This window comes from Panthera pardus, unplaced genomic scaffold, assembly GCF_024362965.1.
Source record: "Panthera pardus isolate Hobbes unplaced genomic scaffold, ASM2436296v1 HiC_scaffold_10, whole genome shotgun sequence".
In the NCBI taxonomy this organism is placed as follows: Eukaryota; Metazoa; Chordata; class Mammalia; order Carnivora; family Felidae; genus Panthera; species Panthera pardus.
The window spans coordinates 33079789-33102530 of record NW_026526655.1 but is presented as its reverse complement, the minus strand read 5'-3'; the positions used below and the strand labels follow the sequence as shown (position 1 = coordinate 33102530).

Here is a 22742-nt window from a genome sequence, read left to right as displayed (position 1 = left end):
AAGTCAAATAAAATTTTTTTATTTAAAAAAAAGGAAAATAAAAGCACTGAGGATGGAGGGATGCATTAAAAGGGTAGGCAAAAATATAATAATCTTCAACTCATAAGGAAAAGTAACTGATCAGGAAGCTCAAAACAAGAGGGCTGTTGAACTCAGTTTAATTCAGTAAGTATGTATTGAGCTCCTACTTTGTGCAGTACAAAGTGTCTGATACAGCATCCATGACATCTTTTTTTTTAATGTTTATTTTATTTTTGATAGAGCAGGGGAGGGGCAGAGAGAGGAACAGAGAGAGGATCCCTACCAGGCCCCATGCCAACAGCAGAGAGCCCAATGCGGGGCTTGAGCACACAAACAGAGAGATCATGACCTGAGCCTAAGTGGGATGCTTAACCAACTGAGACACCCAGGCGCCCCAACATCTTTATGTAAAGGTTTGTTCTCTCTTTTGCATTAAGGTGGGACTTCACTCTCTGCACGGATCGTGTTGGCAGTTTCCTGTGTCCTGTCTCATGAGAAGGTATTTTTGTCTTACCACAGGTTGTGGGGTTGGGTAGTAATGCCAGATATATCCAGAGCACTAGTCAACTTAAGGCAGTTCATTAGCTAAGGACTTGGGTGCTTTTTGTGGTAGGGGAGAGAGGAGGAATGGGTGATAAGGAGAGATGTGGGCCTCTGAATCACATGGAGACTCTGGAATTATTGAGGATCTTACACACCATATTTTCATTTTAACCCTTGATTAAAAATCACAATTGTATGAAGGGGATGGTTCTGTATTTTTCAGATAAGGAAACTGCATAGTGATCTATCTAAGGTCACAGAGTAAGTGGTGGGTCAGGGATCTGAATCTCGTCTCCAGGTCTTCAGAGCTTTCCTCCAAGTGCACAGGGTCCCAGTAGAATTTCAGGTCCAGAGTGAATCATATTGTGCCCTCCACTCTCACATTTTTACAAGACGAAGTCTGTCTAGAATGTACATCTAATAAAGTAGTAGAAAGAGATCACGTACCGGCAGTTTATAGCCTGAGAAGTGAATATGTGGTGTAACGTCTTTTTTTTTTTTTGTCTTGATGAGGCTCTCCAAACGTTATTTCAGGCCAGTGTCACTGCCTGTCTTCCTAAATGCTTGCCCATACTACAAAGACGTGTTTCCCCCGTTAGACAAAAATACTAATGTCTGGTCCAGTTCTGTCTCAAATAACGATGTGAGGATCAAATAAAGCCCTTTGTAAACTATGGCACTTTACAAACTTGTAAGGTAGCACACATTTTTCCAAGGTATCAACAAACTGAAGTAGCTGATTAAAGTAAATTCTTGATTACTTGAGATACAGGAGGGTAGCAATAGCATTTGGTTACTGGACTTCATAGAGACAATCTAAAACATACACATTCTAACTAGCATTTTTAACCTGAGATTTGGCTTTTTGTAGAGGTTTTTAAAAAAGGAGACGAGATGTAAAATGCCAATACACTAAATTTCTCCTTTGAGCTCTGTCCAAACATTGACTTTGGACAGAACAAAAAGACGCACTTACACATCCTCTGCACGTTAAGACTGAGGTAAGGAAATGAGTTACGGGGGAAAAGACTTCAGACCTCCTTGGTGACCGTTCTCGTTCGGGACGTTCCCTTCGGCAATACTCCAGAGTATGAGTCCCTAGGGCTCCCCCCAGTGGGAAGGGAAAGACGCGCGTGGCCAGGCTCGCGTACGCGTACACTCACGTGTACACACACACACACGCACATAGACACACGCTCGCGCGCGCGCGTACACTACACATACACACCGACTGTTTCCTCCGCTCCCCCTCCCCCCGGGGGGCGGGGTCTCTTTCTCTTTAAAGAGCAGACAGTCTTATTGCAAACCCTGGCTCTCTAAGGCCCTGGGGGCCCGGGACCCGAGCTGCTCGCAGCCAATGGACGCGGTGGAGCGGCTCGAGCGCGGCTGACGCTACACCAATGGGCGTTAGCGGGGGGCGGGGGCAGCGGAGGAGACACTATTGTTGATGAGGAGGAGCGGCGGCGGCGGCTGCTGCACCACCTCGTTGCTGCCGGCCGCGGCCCGGGCGCCCCCTGCTCCACGGATTCCGGCCTCGCCACCCGTCGCGGGGACCTTCCCTCCGGCCTCGAGAATCCAACCCCTGCATCCCAACAACAACAAACCTCCCCCCGTCTCGCCCAGTCACCGGGGAGGGGGGGGGACCATGTCCCAGCGGGTGAGGCGCAATGGGTCCCCCACGCCGGCCGGCTCCCTCGGGGGCGGTGCGGTCGCCACGGCTGGGGGAGCCGGGAGCCGCCTGCAACCCATGAGGGCGACGGTTCCGTTCCAGCTGAAGCAGCAGCAGCAACATGGCAGCCCCACGCGGAGCAACGGCGGCGGCGGCGGCAACAACGGCGGCTGCTGTGGTGGCGCCTCAGGCCCCTCAGGCGGCGTCGGCGGCGGGGGCCCGCGCACCGCCTCGCGCAGCACTAGCCCCACGCGCGGCGGCGGGAGTGCGGCCGCGCGCACCAGCCCCACAGTAGCTACGCAGACGGGCGCGTCCGCGACGTCCACGCGAGGTACCAGCCCCACGCGCGGCGCCGCGCCCGGGGCTCGCGGGAGCCCCCCACGGCCGCAGCCCCCGCCGCCGCTGCTGGGCACTGTTTCGTCTCCTAGCTCCTCGCCCACCCACCTGTGGACTGGCGAGGTGAGCACGGCCCCACCCCCAGCCCGCGTCCGGCACCGGAGAAGGTCCCCGGAGCAAAGCCGTAGCTCCCCAGAGAGGAGGAGCCCAAGCGCCCCGGTCTGCAAAGCAGGTACGTGCTGGGAGCCGAGCGGCTAGGGGAAGGGAGTAGGAAGGGGTCCTGGGCGCGCGCCGCTTTCGTGCGGGGATTGCGGCGCTACAGCGTAGCCCGGGCGGGCGGGGGGCGGGGCGGGGGGCGGGGCCGGGGTGGTGCGGTGCCGCCTTCCCCGGGCAAGCCCCGCGCCCTCTCCACCGCTCCCTGTTTGTCTCATTCATTGCTCTGCCGACCTTGCGCGGGTCTCCGATAGTACAGGTGCAGCTGCTAACCTTCTGCTTGGGCTGATACGTGTTAATGATAAACCTGGGATTCTGGCCGCCCGTTGGTTACTGCTAACTCTTTCTTGGGGGTGAGGCTAGGAGTGGTTTGTCGCTTTGTTTTAGTGACCTGGTTAATGTTACTATAGCACATGTCTGCTAAGTATTTTCTTTTGTAAAACAGTTTCAGATTGTAAAGACTGAATTCATTAGCATAGCAAATTTGGATCCCTGAAGAGACGTGAGGCTGGCAACGTGTTAGTATTTCCTTAGACCTGATACGTGGGTAGCAAGAAAACTCTATAAGCTTTGTCTTAGAGTCCGGGTGTATTTCTGATATACTGATTTTATTTAGATGTAAAGCCATTTATTTAAAAAAAAAAAACCAGATCAACGTTTTTCTCTTATTATTTTAGGGACAACTACCCCCCCCCCCCAAAACAAAAAACAAAACAAAACAAAACCCTGTTGTTTTTCTGTGTACTTGGAAGCTTTTTTTGGAAAAGGTCCTGAATGGGACTGTTGGGTTTCACTGGAGTCATTCATAAAGAGTAACTTAAAAGATTCAAATTATGAAAGTGGAAAGAAAATTTGTCATTCAGTTGTCTTTCTGTTAGAATCTAGTGTGAAAAACAAATGGATGGGTTTTGGCTTATGCAGTTATACTGATGATATATACCTTTGTTTTTCCCTTGTCTGGGGGAATTTCTTTAGAATCTTTCATGCAGAATTGCTGTGAATTTCAGGAAATTTAGTACAGAAGTGCTTCTCAGCCAAATAAAACAGATTAAGTGGCTTCAAGGGTTCATTCAGAAATGCAGGGAGTAGGATGACTCTTACTGTTTATTTTATCAAAGATTTTAGATAGTGGGTACATTTTTGGGAGAGATTGGCCTAAAAAATGATCAATAGTGTTTTCTAATTAGAATGAGAATATGGTTTTAAACCCGTTTGAAAATGCGTTGTTGTGTTTTTTTTAAACTTCAATTGTTAAAGGTACTAGAATCCTCCTCCTCCTCAAAATATAGTTATCACTTTACTGAGCTCCTACTGTGTGGTTGGTAATTTACCTACAAGATCTCATTTTAACTTTCCCAGTAGGTTTTAGAGAGATTAAGTAGCAAGTAACAAGATACTTGAATTTTGCTGGATGGTACTCCAAAACCGTGTCTTTCACATTATATCAAGGAGGTAGGTTCATGATGTATAAGACAGGATCTGGGATATATATATATAACATACTAAAATCACATGTGTTTTTGAAGCAATTCTTAGAGGTATCTGGTGAACGTAATTTACCTTCAACCTTCTGGAGCTGGTATAGTGTGGCAAGTGGAAGGGAAGAAGGGGGGGTGGTGACTGCAATCTCATAACAGAATCTGGCTGCCCTCTCAACTATGTGACCCTTAAAGCAGAGCAGAAACCTGAGGAGAGCCCAGTTAAGTATTGGCAAAGAGTGGAAGAAGGTGGTCTTTTCTTCTTTGTTTAGGATTTATTTTCTCAGATCTTGGTCTCATGTGCCCACTCTTCATGTTTCCCAAAGCTCCCTTGTCTTAGGCTGTCATTCCAGTCATGCTACAAAAGTAACCTTTCTCAAAAGCTTCCCCTGTCCCCCCACCAAAAAACTTCCCAGAAAATAAAAAAAACATTTTCTTCTAGTATGGTATGCTCAACTATGTGTGAAAGGAATAGTGTGGGTCATTGAGTTTTACTGAAGTGAATGTCTGATAGCTTCTTTCCTTGAAATGTCTCATTTCACTCTAGTGAACTTTCATGCAGATAGGACTTTCAGATTTTATATTTCAAGTCTTAATAACACAAACTAGATAATTTGCTATTTTTCTCAGGCTAAATCTGGAAAGAGAGAAGAGGGGAAAAAGAATCTTTTTGATCCCTGGGACTCTTTGATTAAAGGGAAATTATCACCAGTTTGCAGCCTTAGTGAAATGTAGAAGTCCTTACTGGTAGAAGGGAATGGTCTGTAGTTCTGTAAACCTCATATGACTCAAATTCCAAGGATCATCTAGATACGGCCGCCAACTTCAAGGTGTCTATCAGATGAACTGGATGCTTTAATCTTTGTTTAGGGATCCAATATCTGAAAGCCTCTGAGTTGAAGGTCTTAGAATCTTTGGAGGGGAGTCTCTACTTTGCCAGGGTTAGATGTAATAACTGGCTAACCCAGAATTTTTTCTCGTGACTACTATTAAGGTAAACCAAGCACCTATCCCTGACATATTTTAAACTTCTCACCTTCAGGGCCTGCCATCTCCATGGCAAAGTGGCGTGCCATTAGGAACTGATCTCAGAGAAGGTAGCCAGGCAACAGTGTTAACTGTAGACAAAATGAGGAAGGAGGTGAGGTTTGTTTTTGCGCTTTCTCTCCTTTTGTCTTTTTTAAAAAAATTTTTTAATGTTTATTTATCTTTGAGAGAGAGTGTGCAAGGCAGGCTGCAGGCTCTGAGTTGTCAGCACAGAGCCCAGTGTGTGGCTCAGACCCATGAACTGTGAGATCATGACCTGAGCCGAAGTTGGATGCTTAACCAACTGAGCCACCCAGGCGCCCCCGACTCCTTTTGTCTTGATAAAATGACAAGTGTATTACAAATGGAGAGGTGGCATATTTGGAGCATAGGCTTTGAATAGACAGTCTAGGTTAAATATTTGTATTCCACCACTTAGAAGGCATGTGATATGGGGAAGTGAATAACTTTGTAACATTTAACTTAGTTTTTAAAAAAATATTTTTTTATTGTTATTTTTAACATTTATTTATTTTTGAGAGACAGCATGAGCAGGGGGAGGGGCAGAGAACGAGGGAGACACAGAATCCGAAGCAGGCTCTAGGCTCTGAGCTGTCAGCACAGAGCCCAATGTGGGTCTCGAACCTACGAACTGTGAGATCGCGACCTGAGCCAAAGTTGGATGCTTAACTGACTGAGCCACCCAGGCGCCCCAGATTTTGTTATTTTTTAAAGTGACCTCTACACCCAATGCTCAGACTCAAAACCCTGAGATCAAGAGTCATATGCTCCACCAACTGAGCCAGCCAGGTGCCCCTAATCCTTAACTTTCTTATCTGTAAAATAGGTGATGATCATTATATCTGCTTCATATGGTGGTAAAGATTAAATGAAAGGAAATTGAAAAATCCTCAGCATAGTACCTCAGTATGAAAGTTAGCTATTGTATATCATATTAGTTTTGCTTCTAGTTTTAGTGGATTTAACATAAATTGCCAGTGTAGGCTTAGTTTTCATGGTTGTATGAAATTTCAAATTGGAGAGAACATTGCCTTTGAACATCCAGAACTGTAGCTCAAGTATGGTCTGTGGTTTGTCTGTATCAGAATTACTTGGGGTCCTTGATAATGCAGACTTTGAAAGCCCCCCATCCTCTGATTTTGATTTTACTCTGTATTTTAAAAGCAGTCACTAGAAGCACCAAAGAAAAATAGTTTGAAAACTCATTACAGAAAAGAGTGTTACTACAGTATGTATTTTTGCAGTATGTACTTTTGCAGTGTGGCTGGTATGTAGATAGCAAGTAGTGTTTTTGCTAATTTTTCCCTTACTTGATATGTATTATGTTATGTATGAATTTGGTTGTTTATTAGGGTAGGAGACTGGCAAGAGCAGAAACAAGAAGTGGGCTTCTCTGGACTAATAATCTGGAGGTAGGTTACCAGGACTTCATATTTGTAGCATCTTAGACTTCTGCTTTCTAGTACTTTGTGAAGTACACAGCTTTAAGAACTCAGTGTTTCTCTAACATTTGGGAGATTGATGCTAGCTTCATCAGGGGAATCCTTTTGGTTTTTATGTCTGTATTTTACAGTTGGAGATGAGGCAAAGTGGAGTCTTACTATTAGTTCAGTATCTTGGTTAGCAGAATTTGTATTTAATTCAGTTCTGTAAGCTGTGATTGAACTACTCTTAGTAACTGCAGTACAAAGATGTAGAAGACACAGGGAACTCCAGAGACTCACAAACCAGCTATGGAAGACATGTACAAAAGCATATAATATGATGAGTGCTCTGGGCTCATAGAGAAGTGAGTAGTTCTGTAGGGAATGGGTATAGAAGTTCAGCCAGAGGAGATGGCTTTTGATTTGGCTTGGAAGGGGAAAAACAGAACTTTATATTTGGATCATAAAGGTGTGAAAATATATATAGGATATTCAGACTTATATGTCTTAAAGTGTAGAGTATTGGATGTAGGAGAAAAGAGGGAACAGTAGAAAAGAAAGTAGAAAGGTAAGTTTTCAGAAAAGCCTTGAAGAGAATATATGAATTAGAATGTATTCCATGGTTAAAAGCTCTGGAGGCAGATTTCCAGGGTTCAAATGTTGGCATTACAACTCGTTTAATTTTAAGTAAATTCACTTCACCTTTAAAAAGGGTATACTAGATAATAGTGTTTGCAGTAGAGGATTGTTAGAAGGATAAAATGCTTATAATCTCTGCATGGGTATAGAAATCTCTCAGTATTAGCTGTTTTCATATCATCTTTACATTCCTCATCATCCAAGGGTTTAGACATTCAAGGTTAATTTGTTAGTAGTGGTAGTATTTACCTTCTTAGAATGTGTAGAGTCTATAATTACTTATAATTTATTTTTATTTTTTTAGAGTGTGAGCAAGGGAGAGGGGTAGAGTGGGAGAGAAGGAATCTTAAAAAAAAATTTTTTTTTAATGTTTCCTTATTTTTGAGAGAGAGAGAGAGACAGAACATGAACTGGGAAGGGGCAGAGAGAGAGGGAGACACAGAATCCGAAGCAGGCTCCAGGCCCTCAGCTGTCAACACAGAGCCCAACGCAGGGCTCAAACTTACGAACTGCGAGGTTGTGACCTGAGCCAAAGTCAGGTGCTTAACCAACTGAGCCACCCAGGCGCCCCGAGAGAGAGAGAATCTTAAGCAGGCTCCATGCTCAGTGTGGAGCCCCCTGTGGGGCTTGATCCCACAACCCTGAGATCATGACCTGAACTGATACCAAAAGTCAGATGCTCAACCAACTGAGCCACACAGGCAACCCAGAGTTTATAATTACTTACGATGAGTAGAGCACAAATTTGAGATGAGAGAAACTGTAGGATAATAACTCACTAAGGCATAGAACACGTGAATTTAAGTGCAGTGGCAGTGGGAATGGCAAGGAAAAAAGAGAGTGAAGAGACTTTGATTTGGTAACCTGTTGGACATAGAGATTGAGAAAGGGGCAGTTGAGGGTAATAGGTTTGGTTGATGATACTAATTGTGATAAGCAACACAGTAGGGAATGCAAATATGGGTAGAGAAAATGAACAGTGTTTTAGACCTGTTTAGTTTGTACTCTCAGGAAGTCCAGGTAATTCCCTAGACTGGAAAATACAGTTTTAGAACTCAGGGGTCCAGTTTGAATTGGGGGCAAGAAATTGGGACTCATTGATTTCAGTAAACATTCATTTAACATGTACTTCAGGCTAGGCATTTACATGTGGGCAATATGTGAAATGATTAGAATGGATAAGATGATGGGGAGAATGCTGAGGATAGAACTCTGGGAGAAAACAAGCATTTTAAGGATAGAAAAGCCAGTGAAGAAGCCTGATTGTGTGGAAGGAGGAGAAATGGTGGAATAGTGTTGAGAAAGCCAAAAGAAAGATTGGATTTCAAGGAGGGGATGATAAAGATTTTCAGATTCTGCCAAGAGAGCAAGTAGGCTGACCTTGGAGAATAGGCTTTTGAATTTGGTATTTCCATCAGTTGATGATCTCTGAGAGAGAGTAGTTTCCGGGGTACACAAGTTGGATTAAAGTGGTGGGTGAGAAAGTAGAGGTAAGGATTATAAATTACTCCTAAGAAGTGCAGGTTACTCTTATATCACTGAAAGGAAGGAAAGTGACAAAACAGGATGCAAAGTTGAGCTAAGGTTCATTTATTTATAGGATAGGAAAAACTTAAGCATGTTTCATAGGTGTGGGGAGGGGATTTATTAGGAGAATGAGACTGCAAGCGTAAGAGAAAATGGAAGTCGTAGATGGAGCAACGTCATGGAAAATGTGAGAGGCAGTGGGATCCAGCACATGGTAGAGTCTGGAAATCTCAGAAACAACTAAGGACACTTCTTTCTCTGAGGATGGGAAGGTGGTAAGGGTGGGTTAAAATGATAGATAACTTAGCAGTAGAAGGGAAGGAAGCAGTAGAAGGGAAGGAAGTTGAGAAAGTCAGCTACTTCCATTTTCAAACTACTTGAAGAAAAAAATAGCATGTTTGTCTTAATACTATATTTTTAAATTTAAATTTTGTTTTTATTAAAGTACATGTATGTAATTAAAAATATCAAAGAGCACTGGGGGCACCTGGCTAGTTCAGCTGGTAGAGGGTGCGACTCTTGATTTCAGGGTTGTGAGTTCAAGCCCCGTGTTGGGTGTAGAGATTACTTAACAGATCTTTAAAAAGAAAAATAACACTGAACTTATAATGAAATAAAATGCTTTCCTGACACATCTCTCTCCACTCCTACTTCCTGCCTCCTAGAGACAGTCACTTTCAACTCTTGGTAGTCTTTGTTTCTGGGAAATTTTTTCTATCATTTCTCCTTTCTGTTATCTTTTTTTTAAATCTTTTTGGAACCCCTGCTATATGGGACCTCTTGAATTGAGCTAATACTTTTTAAATTTCTGCTAGTTTCCATCTCTGTACCTTTTTGTTCTTCTTTCGAGCAGATTTGTTTTATCTTCTGTCTTTTCAATTGATTTTTAAATCCTGGTCATTATATTTTCATTTTTCAAGAGAACTTACCTTGCTGTCTTATTAGTCCTTGTCTTGTCAGGATTTTCTAAAAACGTTTATAAAAGGTATAAATACCATCAAAGTTATTATTTTTTTTTGCCCTCTGCATTATCTTCAGAGCTCCTTTTGTCTTGAGCTTTGTCATGTTGAAACTGTCATTCGTTTTCTATTAATATTTAAATAAGAGACAAAAATGCTGATCAGGTGTTCTTTCTGGCTAGGTTAGGCTGGTAGACTGGAGGATCTTAAAGGAGAATGATGATGCAAGGACTCTCTAATGTAGGGTTTTTCTGCCAGCTTTCCCAGGGGAGAGTCCTACAGTATCATGCCTGAGGATATGTCTGGTGTCTTCAAGTCCAGAGCCTGCCTAGTTAATCTCTCTAGAGCAGTTTTTCCCAGTCTTTTCGCTCTGGAGAAACCCTTGGAATAATTTTCATTTCTCAAGAAACCTCTGCTTTTCATGATCAGTAAGTTGAGATATAGTGGTGTGGTGGTAATCAGTGATCTTCTGAGTACAGATTGATTTCTCTGTGGATCTACTTGGCCAGCGTATTATAAGCTTACTCATTTTGTGTAATTTTCCCCTCTACCTCTTCTTGGGAAAAAACATAGTTAAGCTTAGCCTCTTTTTTCTTCTCTTTCTTCCTTTCCTTTCCCTCCTGTTCCTTATGCTCTATACCTAATGTGGGGCTTGAACTCATGACCTAGAGATCAAGAGTAGCATACTCCGCTGACTGAGCCAGCTGGATGCCCCAATCTCTTTCCTATGCATAGATTTTCAAAACTCATAAGGCAGCCACAACACATTTTGATTAAATAATTGGGTTAAACCAATGAGGTTAATTTTTCTAAAGGTAGACTTAGCAGAGTTATTTTTTTGATAAATGTTTATTTTACTAGGGAGAGAGAGAGGGAGAGAATCTCAAGTGGGCTCTGCGGTGGCAGCACAGAGCCCAGTGTGGGGCTTGATCCTACAATGAACTGCGAGACCATGACCTGAGCTGAAATCAAGAGTCAGACGCTTAACTAACTGAGCCACTCAGGCACCCCTCAGCAGATTTAATTTAAATAAAGTTAGTAAAGTTAGTTTTTTACAATGTGGAAATTTATTGACAAAGTTGTATAATAAAGCTATGGAAACCATAAGCCAAGATAATATGAAAAAAATTTAGTCTGAGACAATTTGCATAATAGTTTGAAAAAATTCTGAGTAACATGATCTGTCTCAAATATAAGTTATGCAGAATTATATATGTTTGTTTCTTGGTATCTTTTATGTAGACTTAAAAAAGTGATGTTTCAAAAATAAAAACAAAATTTATCTCTTTAAGGCAAAACATTTACTTGGGTGTTTTTATTTTGCTGTACAAATAAAACTCAATTTGGAGTTGAACTTGAAATGAGCACACTCACATTTCATTTTCAGATGAAATGAAACACTTCTTTCCTTGCTTTTGATGCTTGTTAAACAAGAAAAAGTTTGTTTATTCATATAAGAAGTTGAAAATGCAGCAAATTATTCATTGCTTTCCTTTGAATGGCAAGACACTTTTTTTTTGCACAGACATTTAGAACTTCTACCAGCCAGATCAAGAAACCTTGGGTTGAGCTTATAATTAGACTGCAGCTAATTTACCACAAACATTTCCTTTCAAAACTTTGTTGAAACATCTTTCCTACTGTTGTCTCTTTTCCTGTCTGTTGTCCTTTATGGGTTTTACCTTTTTACTTCTTCAGTATTATAGGAAGTCTTTGATACTCTTTCTGTTAAAGGTGAAATAACCTGTGGAGGTGAAATAACCTGTGGGTTATTCCCCACAATTTCTACATGACATTTTAAATTGACCATTCTTCTTTATTAACTAGTTAATTTTTAATATTTTTTTGGAGTTCTTGCTCTCAAAGAGCTGATTTTGTAGTTGTATGCTATAGTCTGCCTACCAGCATGTATTCCTTCCCTCCTTCCATCCTTTCTTTCTCTGCAGATAATATATACACATGATAAAAATTATAAATGATAAAAGAAAATACAATAAAAAGTCTTCCCCCTACTTTAAGTTCATTATTCTCAGAGAAATCCAGGTAGCTGTTTCTTTTATATTATTCCAGAATTATTCTGTGCATATACAAATATGTAGATATGTTACTGTGCATATAGGTTTATTATGTACCAGACATTATTTTATCGGGCTTTTGTTTGAACAGTTAGATCATTTCCAATATTTTGCTGTTAAATGGTTTACTGTGTTGAATATTCTTGTTTATACTTCGTGTACTTATATATATAAGTTTATCTGTAGGATGAATTCTTAGAAATGAGATTTCTTGACCAGAGGTACACATTTTTCTTTCAGTTGTCGGATATATTTCAGGACTTGATATCAGCTCATAGTTGACTTCCAGCCTATGTTTTTCTCTTCTATCTTTTGAGGTTTTTTTTTTTTTTTTATGATTCCGTTTTATCTCCACTATTAGTTTTTAGTTATCTCTCTTTTTACTGTGCTGTTAGTGGTTGCACTAAAGCAGTGCTGTCCCAGAGAACTTCCTGCAGTGATGGATATGTTCTGTCTGTGTTGTCTAATATTTCATTTTAGAATCTTCTGTTCCCTGCCTTTCATCCTTTGTGCTATCATTGTCAAATATGTTGCTTCTCCATTAGAAGTCCTACAATACATTATTACTGTTTTTACTTTAAATGATTATCTTTTATTAAGCAATTAAAAGTAAGAAAATTTTATATTTACTCATTTTTATCATCTTGAGCACTCTGTGTGAAATAGAGTGGTTGTAGTGTGAATGAAAAACGGCTTGAGAAGCAAAGAATTGATAGGATTTGTTAACTCATTACATTTGAAGGATGAAGGAGATGAGAGAGCATAATGATGGCTGAGGTTTTGAACCTATTTGGGTGATAAAGTTAATAATGTTGTCATTAACTGGTTTCATAACTGCTTTTATATTCTGTATGCATACAGAGTAGATCATAAACTTTTGGAGCATAGTGCACTTACTTTTTTTTTTTTTTTTAATTTTTAGAGACAGTGAGAGCACAAGCGTGTGAAGGAGAGGGGCAGAGAGAGAGAATCTTAAGCAGGCTCTGTGCTCATCATCAAGCCTGATGTGGGGCTTGAATCCCACGACCCTGGGATCATGACCTGAGCCAAAATCAAGAGTCAGATGTTCAGCTGAGCCTGAGTATATTCAAAAGTAATATAATAATACAGACATTTTGAAAGATAAAGAACAACTTTTTTTTTTTACACATACTCTTCTAATTTACTATTCTTCTCTCTCTCTCTCTCTCTCTCTCTCTTTTAAAGTTTATTTATTTTGAGATAGAGCAAACAGGGGAGGGGCAGAGAGATTGGGAGAGAGAGAGAATCCCAAGCAGGCTCCACACAGAGCCTGATGTGGGGCCCAGCTCATGAACCATGAGATCATGAACTAAGCCAAAATCAAGAATCAGATGCTTAAGTGACTGAGCCACTCAGGTGCCCCTCTAATTTACCATTTCTTAAAAATTATTTTACTTGGTGTTATACTAAGATTTACTGAGCTCTAGCTAGTAGTTTCTGGGAAACCATTTCACATTAATCATGTTTTCCCATTGTGCATGTACTGATATTTCTAAAGATAAGGATGAATGATGTCTGTTTATATTATTTTAGAACTCAAGCTCACTCTGTGCAGAGCAGCTTATAAGGTATTAAGAAGACATCCCTGACCTTACAGACTTTAGAATTAAAGAGAGAGGCAATGTAGAATTTTGCACACTTCAGGGGTTAGCAGTAAAGACAAGAAAATACATAAGATTAGTAAGGAGTAGTATTTAATGGTAAAAGCCTGATAATGGCCATATGGGACTCGGTTGTGAGTCAGAGTGCTTTATGTGCAGTCAGGGATTGCTAGGTGATTTGTAGGTAGACATTTTTCACTTCTCTAGAAAACAGTTGCCATTATTGATATCCCTAAGAATTCTTGGAACATCTGCTCCTGGAAATTGATTCATGTCATAGCAATGCACCTGATCTACTTCAGAAATGTTATGTTTTCAATTGTATAAGAAAAGCTTAGGACCCACACCTTTGGACAGTCTTTCTACCAATTAAATTTTTTTTAATACAGTATGACTCACCCAATACCTCTATTGTAATGAATCTGTTCCTTTCTCTCTTCCATTGGGGTAGGGAGAACTTGCAAGATTTAAATGAGACCCAGTAAAAATTTTGTTCGAATGAATGGATGGATTCCTGTCTTTAAAAATATTTGTGACAACCCATGCCCCTTCCTCTATTTGTCTTTTGTCTGTTTTTTCCCTTTTGGTTTGGAAGTATTGGGTATCGGTGTATTTTACTTGACTTGAGTACTGTTGTTGTTGTTGTTGTTGTTGTTGTTTGTCTAATAAATGAACTTTTTGTGTGAAGATTATACTGCTAGCTCACTGTTGAGTATAGTATCTTCTAAAATCCTTGGAGTCCCCCTGTTGGAAATCCCTTTAATACTGGAAAGTTGCATGTTTCTAGCAACAGCTGATTAGATGATTCTGGTCCATCTACGCACTCTTGCCTGATCCCTTTTTGATTAATAGTATATTTTTAATTGCTAGCTGGGTTCAAGGCTAAGTATCTATAGTAAGAGATTATGGAACAGTTTAGCCCATTGTAAAGCTTTTAAATGTAAGTCTTAATAAAACTCTATAGAATTAGAGTCAGATTTGCATCATATTCTAACTATTTAAAAAAATATTTGTAAAGTGACACAAATTTCTTGAGTCTGAACCTTCAAATAAGAGGTAAGAAAGTATAATATGTATGCTATTATATGTAAGGTTGAAATCTCTACCAAGTTTATACATTTTGGCTTAGTCATTCTCCTTTTAAGTGGACATTTGTTTCTATTTTCCTCCTTGTAAATTACTTTAGTAAAAATCTTTGTAAATGTATGTGTTTGGGTGTGGTATGAGTGCACATTTATATGTATCCTCTTTAGGAAAAAAAGTCCCAGGATTGAGGTTATTTTGTGAAGTTTTAAATGATGTGATGCTTTGTAGTATTGCTTTCCAAAAAAAGGATTGAATCACTTTACCCTGTCAAACAGAAATGAGCTTGTCTTGTCTGCCTGTTGCTGTGAAGCCTTGTCAGAATTAGAGTTCATACCTTTTCTTTAGTTTTACCACTTCAGTGTGTACAACAGAGTACATCATAGTTTTCATTTGTATTTCCTTAGGTCATAGTGAGTATTTGAGATGATATACTTAGTCATCCTAGTATAGTAGCTAATTAATACCATTTAATAAGGAAATAATGTTACTAATAACAGGATCAATATTCTGGTTTCTCTTCAGATCGAATAAATCTTTTCGCCTTTTACTAATAACAGGACTGAATATTCTTTTAAAATGCTTATTTACTGTTTATGTGGAGTCTATTAACTCTGTGTCTGTTGACTGACCCTTTATTTTTATTTTTTTATTTTATTTTATTTTATTTTATTTTATTTTATTTTATTTTATTTTATTTTATTTTATTTTTTTAAAAGGTCTTATTTTGGGAGCACCTGGGTGGCTCAGTCTGTTGGGCGTCCGACTTCATCTCAGGTCATGATCTCTCAGTTCATGAGTTGGAGCCCCGTGTTAGGTTCTGTGCTAACAGCTCGGAACCTGGAGCCTCCTTCGGATTCTGTCTCTATCTCTCTGCACCTCCTCTGCTCACTCTCTGTTTCTGTCTCTCTGTCTCTCAAATATAAGATAAAGCATAAAAAAAATTGAAAATCTTAAAAGATTTTATTTTTAAGTAATCTCTACACCCTGTGTGGGGCTTGAACTCACAACCTGAGATTAAGAGTTGCATGCTCTACTGACTGAGCCATCCAGACACCCCTGACCCTTTTATTCATTGAGGATGTAACTAACATTTTTAACTGTTCCTGTTTTTAAAAGGCTTGCCTCATTGGTAGGTGTGTGGAGTATTAGGTTTATTGAGGTATAATTTACATACACTAAAATTCATCCTTTTTGATACATAGCTGTATGAATTTTGATAAATAACACAGTTGCATGACCACAACCATGATAAAGGTATAGAATATTTCTGTTACCCATAAATGTTTCTCATGCCTTTTTAAGCCATTTCTCTCCTTTTACCTTTAGTCTATAGCAACCACTGATTTGTTTTGGTTTTTGTAGTTTTAATTTTTTCAGAACATAATGTAAATGAATTACACAGTAACTTGTCTCTTGGGTCTGGCTTCATTTACTTAGCATAATGCATTTGATATTCATTAATGTTATTGCATGTATCAGTAGTTTATTCCTTTTTATATCTGAGTAATATTCCTTTATATAGATGTGCCCCATTTTGTTTATTCATCCACCAGTTGAAGGATGTTTTAGGGGTTTTCATTCCTGAGACTGGAAATCTGTCTTCTCTCTCTCTCTTTTTTTTTTTTTTTTTTTTTGTAGTCAGTCTGAAGTTTATCATTTTTGGATCTTGTCAAAGAACCAGCTTTTGGTTTCATTTATGTTGTTATTTTTATGTTTCATTGATTGCTGCTCCTGTCTTTATTATTTTCTTTGTTCTACTTGCTTTGGGTTTAATTTGCTCTTTTTCTAGTTTCTCTGATAGAAGGTTAAATTACTAATTTGAGACCTTGTTTTCTAATAGCATTTAATGCTATACATTTTTCTCTGAGCAGCTGTTTAGCTCCACCCCACAAAATTTGATATTTTGTATTTTCATTTTAATTCAGTTCAAAATATTTTCTAGTTTCCCTGAGGTTTCTTTTTTGGCTCACGAATTATTTATAAAACTTTTGTTCAGTTTCTAAATATTTGAGGATTTTCTAGATAGCTTTCTTATATTGATTTTTAGTTTGATTCTGTGTCAGAGAACATACTTTCTATAACTTCATTTCTTCTAAATATTTTAAGGTTTGTTTTATGTCCCTGTATGTGATCTGCCTTGACAAATGTGCCCTTGTGTATTCTGTTGTTGGGTGGAATGTTCTGTAAATGTCAGTTAGGTAAAATTGATTGATAGTTTTCAAGTCTCCTGTATTGTTGCTGATTTTCTATTTGTTTTATCAATTACTGAGAGGTGTTGAATTCTCCAAATATAATAGTGGATTTTTCTTTCATTTCTATTAGTTTTTGTTTCATTTATTTTGACACTTTTTTTTTTAATGTGCAGAAACATAGAATCATTATGTTTTTTGGGATTGACTTTTATTATGCATTTTTCTTTATCTCTGATTTTCTTCTGAAATCTGCTTTGATCAATGTTTTTTCCATCCTTTCTGTATTATCTATATTTCCATCTTACCTGTATTGTATTTGGAGGGTTTGTCTTGTAGATAGCATATAGTTGGGTCTTGGGTGTTTTTTGTTGTTTGTTGGCCTTTTTTAAGTGGGCTTTAAGCCCAGTATGGGGCTTGAACTCACAACCCTGAGATCAAGGTTGCACGCTTTGCCAACTGAGCCAGCCTGGTGCCTAAGGTCTTGTTTTATTAATTCAGTCTGATGATTTCTGTTTTTTAATATGTTCAGATCATTTATGTTTAGTGAAATTATTATGTTTGGCTATATGTCTGTTTTTTTCTCTGTTTTCCCTTTTGTTTTTTGTTCCACCTTGTTTATCTTCCTTTGGATTACTTGAATATTTTTTGATAATCCATTTTTGATTTATATATTGGCTTTTTGGCTCTCTCTTTGTATAGGTTTTTTGGTGGTGGTAGCTATGGGGATTACAATGTAGATAACTTTTTACATGCTTGAAAGGTAGCAGTTCTTTAATCAGTTGTGTCTCTATATTCTTCCTTTATGTTATAGTCGTATATATTACATCTTTAATACATTGAAAACCTTATACAGATCATACATATGATCTTATGTATGTATCTGCACAATTTGCCCTTATAAAATTGGGTATGATAGTAATTATTGTTTCAGAAGGAAACTCTTGATAATAAAGGTTCTAATTGATTAAATTTTGATACACTCAAAAGCAGATTGAGTGTTGTAAGCTTTGTATTGAAAGCAGTTGAAATGAAAGAAAAATGGAAGCAAAATAAACAAGATTGGAAAAGCAATTTATTGTCTTTAGTAAGTTAGTCAAAAAATAAGTTGACTCAGTAGAGTTTGCAATGGAAAGTACTTTGTAAAAAAATAATGTAACTCACAAATACACATATATACATACACTCATAGCTTTGGGTTAGGATGGTAGGGGCAAAAGACTTGGACTCAGAGAAGCTCTAATTGCCACATCTGTTTTTTAAAAAATATTGTATCTGAATGTGTACATATATGTACGTTTATATTCTGAAAGGCATTTTTACCTGCTAGTTGGGTTTCCACTGATGGGATGGGGGAGTTTAGCACAGATAACTTGCACTTTCTACATAAACAGTTCTGGGTTTTTTGAGTACTTTGAAATAGAGTGTTTCATTTCGTTAAGAAAATTTTTTTTTAATGTTTATTTTTGAAAGAGAGAGATAGAGCCTGGGTGGAGGAGGGGCAAAGAGAGAAGGAGACACAGAATCTGAAACAGGCTTCAGGCTCTGAGCTGTCAGTACAGAGCCCGATGTGGGCCTCAAACCCACAAGCTGGGAAGTCATGACATGAGCTGAAGTCAGATGCTTAACCAACTGAGCCACTCAGGCACCCCGAATGTTTCATTTCTATAATAAAAGGGCTAATAAAAATCTATTGGTATTATAGCAGTAATTTACAGTGTAGTTAAGTGTTTAAAAAAAGGATTAAAATACAGTATCAATGTTATTTCCACTTGCTCCAGTCTCTATTTGGACTGTTTCCGTAAATTTTTCTCTGAGTTGGCTTAGAGAAAGTTTCTTCTGTGTATGTGTACTCTAGTTTCATAGAGGTGAAGTTCTGCAGGCCCCTGGGTGGATCAGTTGGTTAAGCATTGAAGAGGTCTGCTGGGTGTGTTTCTGCTAGGTTTCCATCTTGCGAGGCCTTTGGTAGTGGCTAGTGAGCATATGTTGTGAAGTAGACATCTGGCATGGCTGACCCACATAATAGAGTAGTGGATGAGGTTATGGAATAATACAGAGGACAGTGGTAGAGTTAGAAGTAAAATCACTATCAGGGGTGCGTGGGTGGCTTAGTTGGTTAAGGGTCCAACTCTTGATTTCAGCTGAGATCATTAACCCAGGGTTGTGGGATTGAACTCTGCATTGGGCTCCATGCAGAGCTCTGCATGGAGCCTGCTTAAGATTCCCATTCTCTCTCTGTCTCTGTCTCTCTCTCTGTCTCTCTCTCTCCCTCCCTCCCTTTCCCTCTCTTTCCCTCTCCCTCCCTCTCTTTCCCTCTCCCTCCCTCTCTTTCCCTCTCCCTCCCTCTCTTTCCCTGTCCCTCCCTCTCTTTCCCTCTCCCTCCCTCTCTTTCCCTGTCCCTCCCTCTCTTTCCCTCTCCCTCCCTCTCTTTCCCTCTCCTTCCCTCTCTTTCCCTCTCCTTCCCTCTCTTTCCCTCTCTTTCCCTCTCCCTCCCTCTCTTTCCCTCTCCCTCCCTCTCTTTCCCTCTCCCTCCCTCTCTTTCCCTCTCCCTCCCTCTCTTTCCCTCTCCCTCCCTCTCTTTCCCTCTCCCTCCCTCTCTTTCCCTCTCCCTCCCTCTCTTTCCCTCTCCCTCCCTCTCTTTCCCTCTCTTTCCCTCTCTTTCCCTCTCTTTCCCTCTCTTTCCCTCTCCCTCCCTCTCTTTCCCTCTCTTTCCCTCTCTTTCCCTCTCCCTCCCTCTCTTTCCCTCTCTCTCCCTCTCTTTCCCTCTCTCTCCCTCTCCCCTCCCCCCCCACCCCTCTCCCCTGCTTGTAAAAGAAAAAAGAAAGAAAAAAGTAAAATCACTGTCAAATCAGCATACATAGGGCTGACTGGTCAAAATAACTAGGTCCTAAAGATTTTATTGAGAAGCACCCATCACATCAAAGTGCAAAAACTTTAGTTTATCTAGAGTATCTAAACATTTAGGAAGTATAATTTTTAAAATACTCTTTTATATATATATATTTTTTTCTGTTTTATATTTTTATTTTTTAAAGTTTATTTCAAGAGAGAGAGCACAGAGGGGGAGGGGCAGAGAGAGAGATGGACAGAGGATCAGAAGCGGGCTCTGTGCTGACAGCAGAGAGCCCAGTGTGGGGCTTGAACTCACTAATGGTAAGATCATGAGCTGAAGTTGGAAGCTTAACCAACTGAAGCACCCAGGTGCCCTTCTGTTTTATATTTTTAAAGAGAGATTAGTAATAATCCTCATCTGACATAAAGATTTATTTAAAAGAGCATTATCTAAAGTGTAGTACAGAGCATTGGATTTGGGGTCCTTTTTTTTTTTTTTTTTTTTAATTTTCTGTATCAGCAAAGAAAGAGGAAAGGAAGTAACATTTGAATCCATGCGTCTTGCATTGGATGCATGCCTCCAGATTAGGCTGTATTTATTCCCATTTCATAAATGAGAATTCTCTGGCCCAGGGAGTTAAGTCATTTAGTATTTCAGAATTACTAGATGTGGGATTTCAATTCCTGTCTATTTTGTTTCGAGGCCTGTGTTTTTAAATCTTGTCACAGTATTATGTAGTATAATTTGGCCTACATTGAATATTTATTATGAATAGATATCATTGTAAGCTGGATGGTTTGAAAGAACAAAAAAATAAGGCATAATGTATACCAGAAATTCCTCCCTTCTTGCTTCTGGTTGGAGGAATGTCTAGTAGTGAGTGCCTCTAAATTGGTAAAAGAGTAGTCTTAGGGGAAACATAGAGAATAAATACACTGATAAATCAGTGGATAGAGTGAGCTGGAAAAATCTGAAGAACAGGTTGGAAAACAGGACATTTTAAGTAGAAATATTTTTCAGCATTTTAAAATCACGTCATTATTTGGTAAACACAAATATTTGTACTGTAATGTTAGAAATTTCAAAACAGACAATTTCAAAAATAAAGCAATAGTAATTCAAGGAGAAAATATAATTGATAAAAGTATGGGGGCGCCTGGGTGGCTCAGTTGGTTAAGTGTCCAACTTCAGCTAAGGTCATGATCTCATGGTTTGGGAGTTCAAGCCCCGCATTGGTCTCCTTGCTGACAGCTCAGAGCCTGGAGTCTGTTTCAGATTCTGTGTCTCCCTCTCTCTCAGCCCCTTCCCAGCTCGCTCTCTCTCTCTCTCTCTCTCTCTCTCAAAAAAAAAAAGTTGTTTGTTTTTTTTTTTTTAACAGTTATGATGTAATATCAGCGTGTTTAGTAAGCCAACAAGTTTGTCAGTCCCACATAGTGTGGAAATCTGAGTTTTTTTACTTATGGGAATCTTTGTTTTTATTGCCAAAAGTGCAATAAAAAGTACCAGCTTTGCAAAATAAATAATAAAGAGAGGATAGTTTACTTATTTTGGAAAGCAGGAGAAGGGGATAGGAACTAGAAGATATTTTCCGCTGCTAAATATTGTGATTGTTTTTTTGAAAGTTACTTTGTTAACTGAATCAAGCCTAAATTATATAAACTATTCTTGGAGATATTTTGGCCAAGAGGCCAAAGAGAGATGTTCTTCACATTGTTTCAGATGAAGTTTTCAGGCATGTCATTGTGAAAGTGTTTCTTTAAATCATCCTTCAGAAAAAACATGACTATTGCTTTTTTTTTCCTTTGAAATCCTTAATCTTTCAGTATTTTATTAGGCCATAAATGAAGAAATGTTAAAAGCACCAATTTGTTTTATCCATTTTCTTGAATTTTCCTTTGTTTGCTTGCAGTAACATTTTTCTAGACTCTTGGTTGCAAGTAACAACCCAACTTATACTAAGTAGAATAACAATAGAGTTGAGAAAATGCTAAATAACCAATAACTTGGATAGATCTGTCTACAAGGATGGAATGTTTTCAGGATACTTTGTCATAATCCCTTAATCTTTCATCTGTGTCTGTTAGCTTCACTCTGTCCTGCTGTCTCAAACTAACAGGTATTTATTGAGTATCTGCTAGGTGCTAGACATGATTTTAGTTGCTGGGGAAACAATTGAAATAAATGAGATAAAACAGAGTAAGTCTGTGTCCTCCAGAATCATACTTTCTAGCACGGTAACTTTCAGTACATAGCTGGGAACAAGGCCAGAGACCATTCCAGACTCATATTTTCATCTGCAAGACCCATGACGCAAGGGGCTTCTTCCCCATCAGCACCAGCTACAGAAATTCCAAGGAAGAGTACTATGTTAGGTTTTGTGCCCATTCCAGAACCAGTTACTGCACCCAGAAGGATGAGGTACTATTATTAACCGAGTCTGGGTCATTTAGACATGCTGTACAGAGACCAGAGTCTGTTATCCAAAGAAGGAAAGGAGGGCGGAGAGAGTATATACTAGAGAGGCAAAGTTGGTAGCTCTTCCTTGGTGTTTTCGTTTTGAAGTTTGAGTCCTTATATTTAGTGTTTGAAATGAACTTACCAAGTATGTCAACACTTAATTAGCTTTGAAAGCTTGAAAGTGTTGGTTTTCTCTTGGTTTCTAAATCTAGGGTAATGGTGATCTTCAGTTTGATGCCCAAAGAGCCAGACAAATAATTTAATGATACAGTGTATTATTTCCCAAACTATTTGCCATATTGACAAGAATGTTGTAATCTTATAGATTATAAAGGTATAGTTTTGAACATTAATATAACATGGTGTTTTTAGTTTGGGTTCCCCAGGAGAAGATCCTGTTTGGTTTAGGAAGTAGGGAAGAGACAGGGAAGGGACAAAAGCCAACAAGGATGCATTAATAAGTACAGTGGGCAACTGGAGCTAAATCTTAATGAGCACCTCTGGAGATTATATAGAAATACCTCAGAATTGTCCCAGTGTGGGAGGAAGCTAGGGTATTTATCCACCTCCTCTTGTTCCTTAGGGGTTGAAGATTTTAAGGAGTTAACCTTAAAATCTAGGGGT

At 39.3% G+C, this 22742-nt stretch overlaps 1 protein-coding gene across 1 annotated transcript in view; it reads left to right on the top strand.

The window, feature by feature from the left end:
- Positions 1–1991: 1991 nt before the first annotated feature.
- Positions 1992–22742, top strand: part of FAM117B (family with sequence similarity 117 member B) — a 94542-nt gene continuing 73791 nt past the window's right edge. Inside the window, exon 1 of the mRNA XM_019436624.2 lies at positions 1992–2801. Within this exon, the coding sequence (XP_019292169.2) occupies positions 2012–2801 (790 nt within the window). The 5' untranslated portion in view covers positions 1992–2011. The remainder of the gene's footprint in view (positions 2802–22742) is intronic.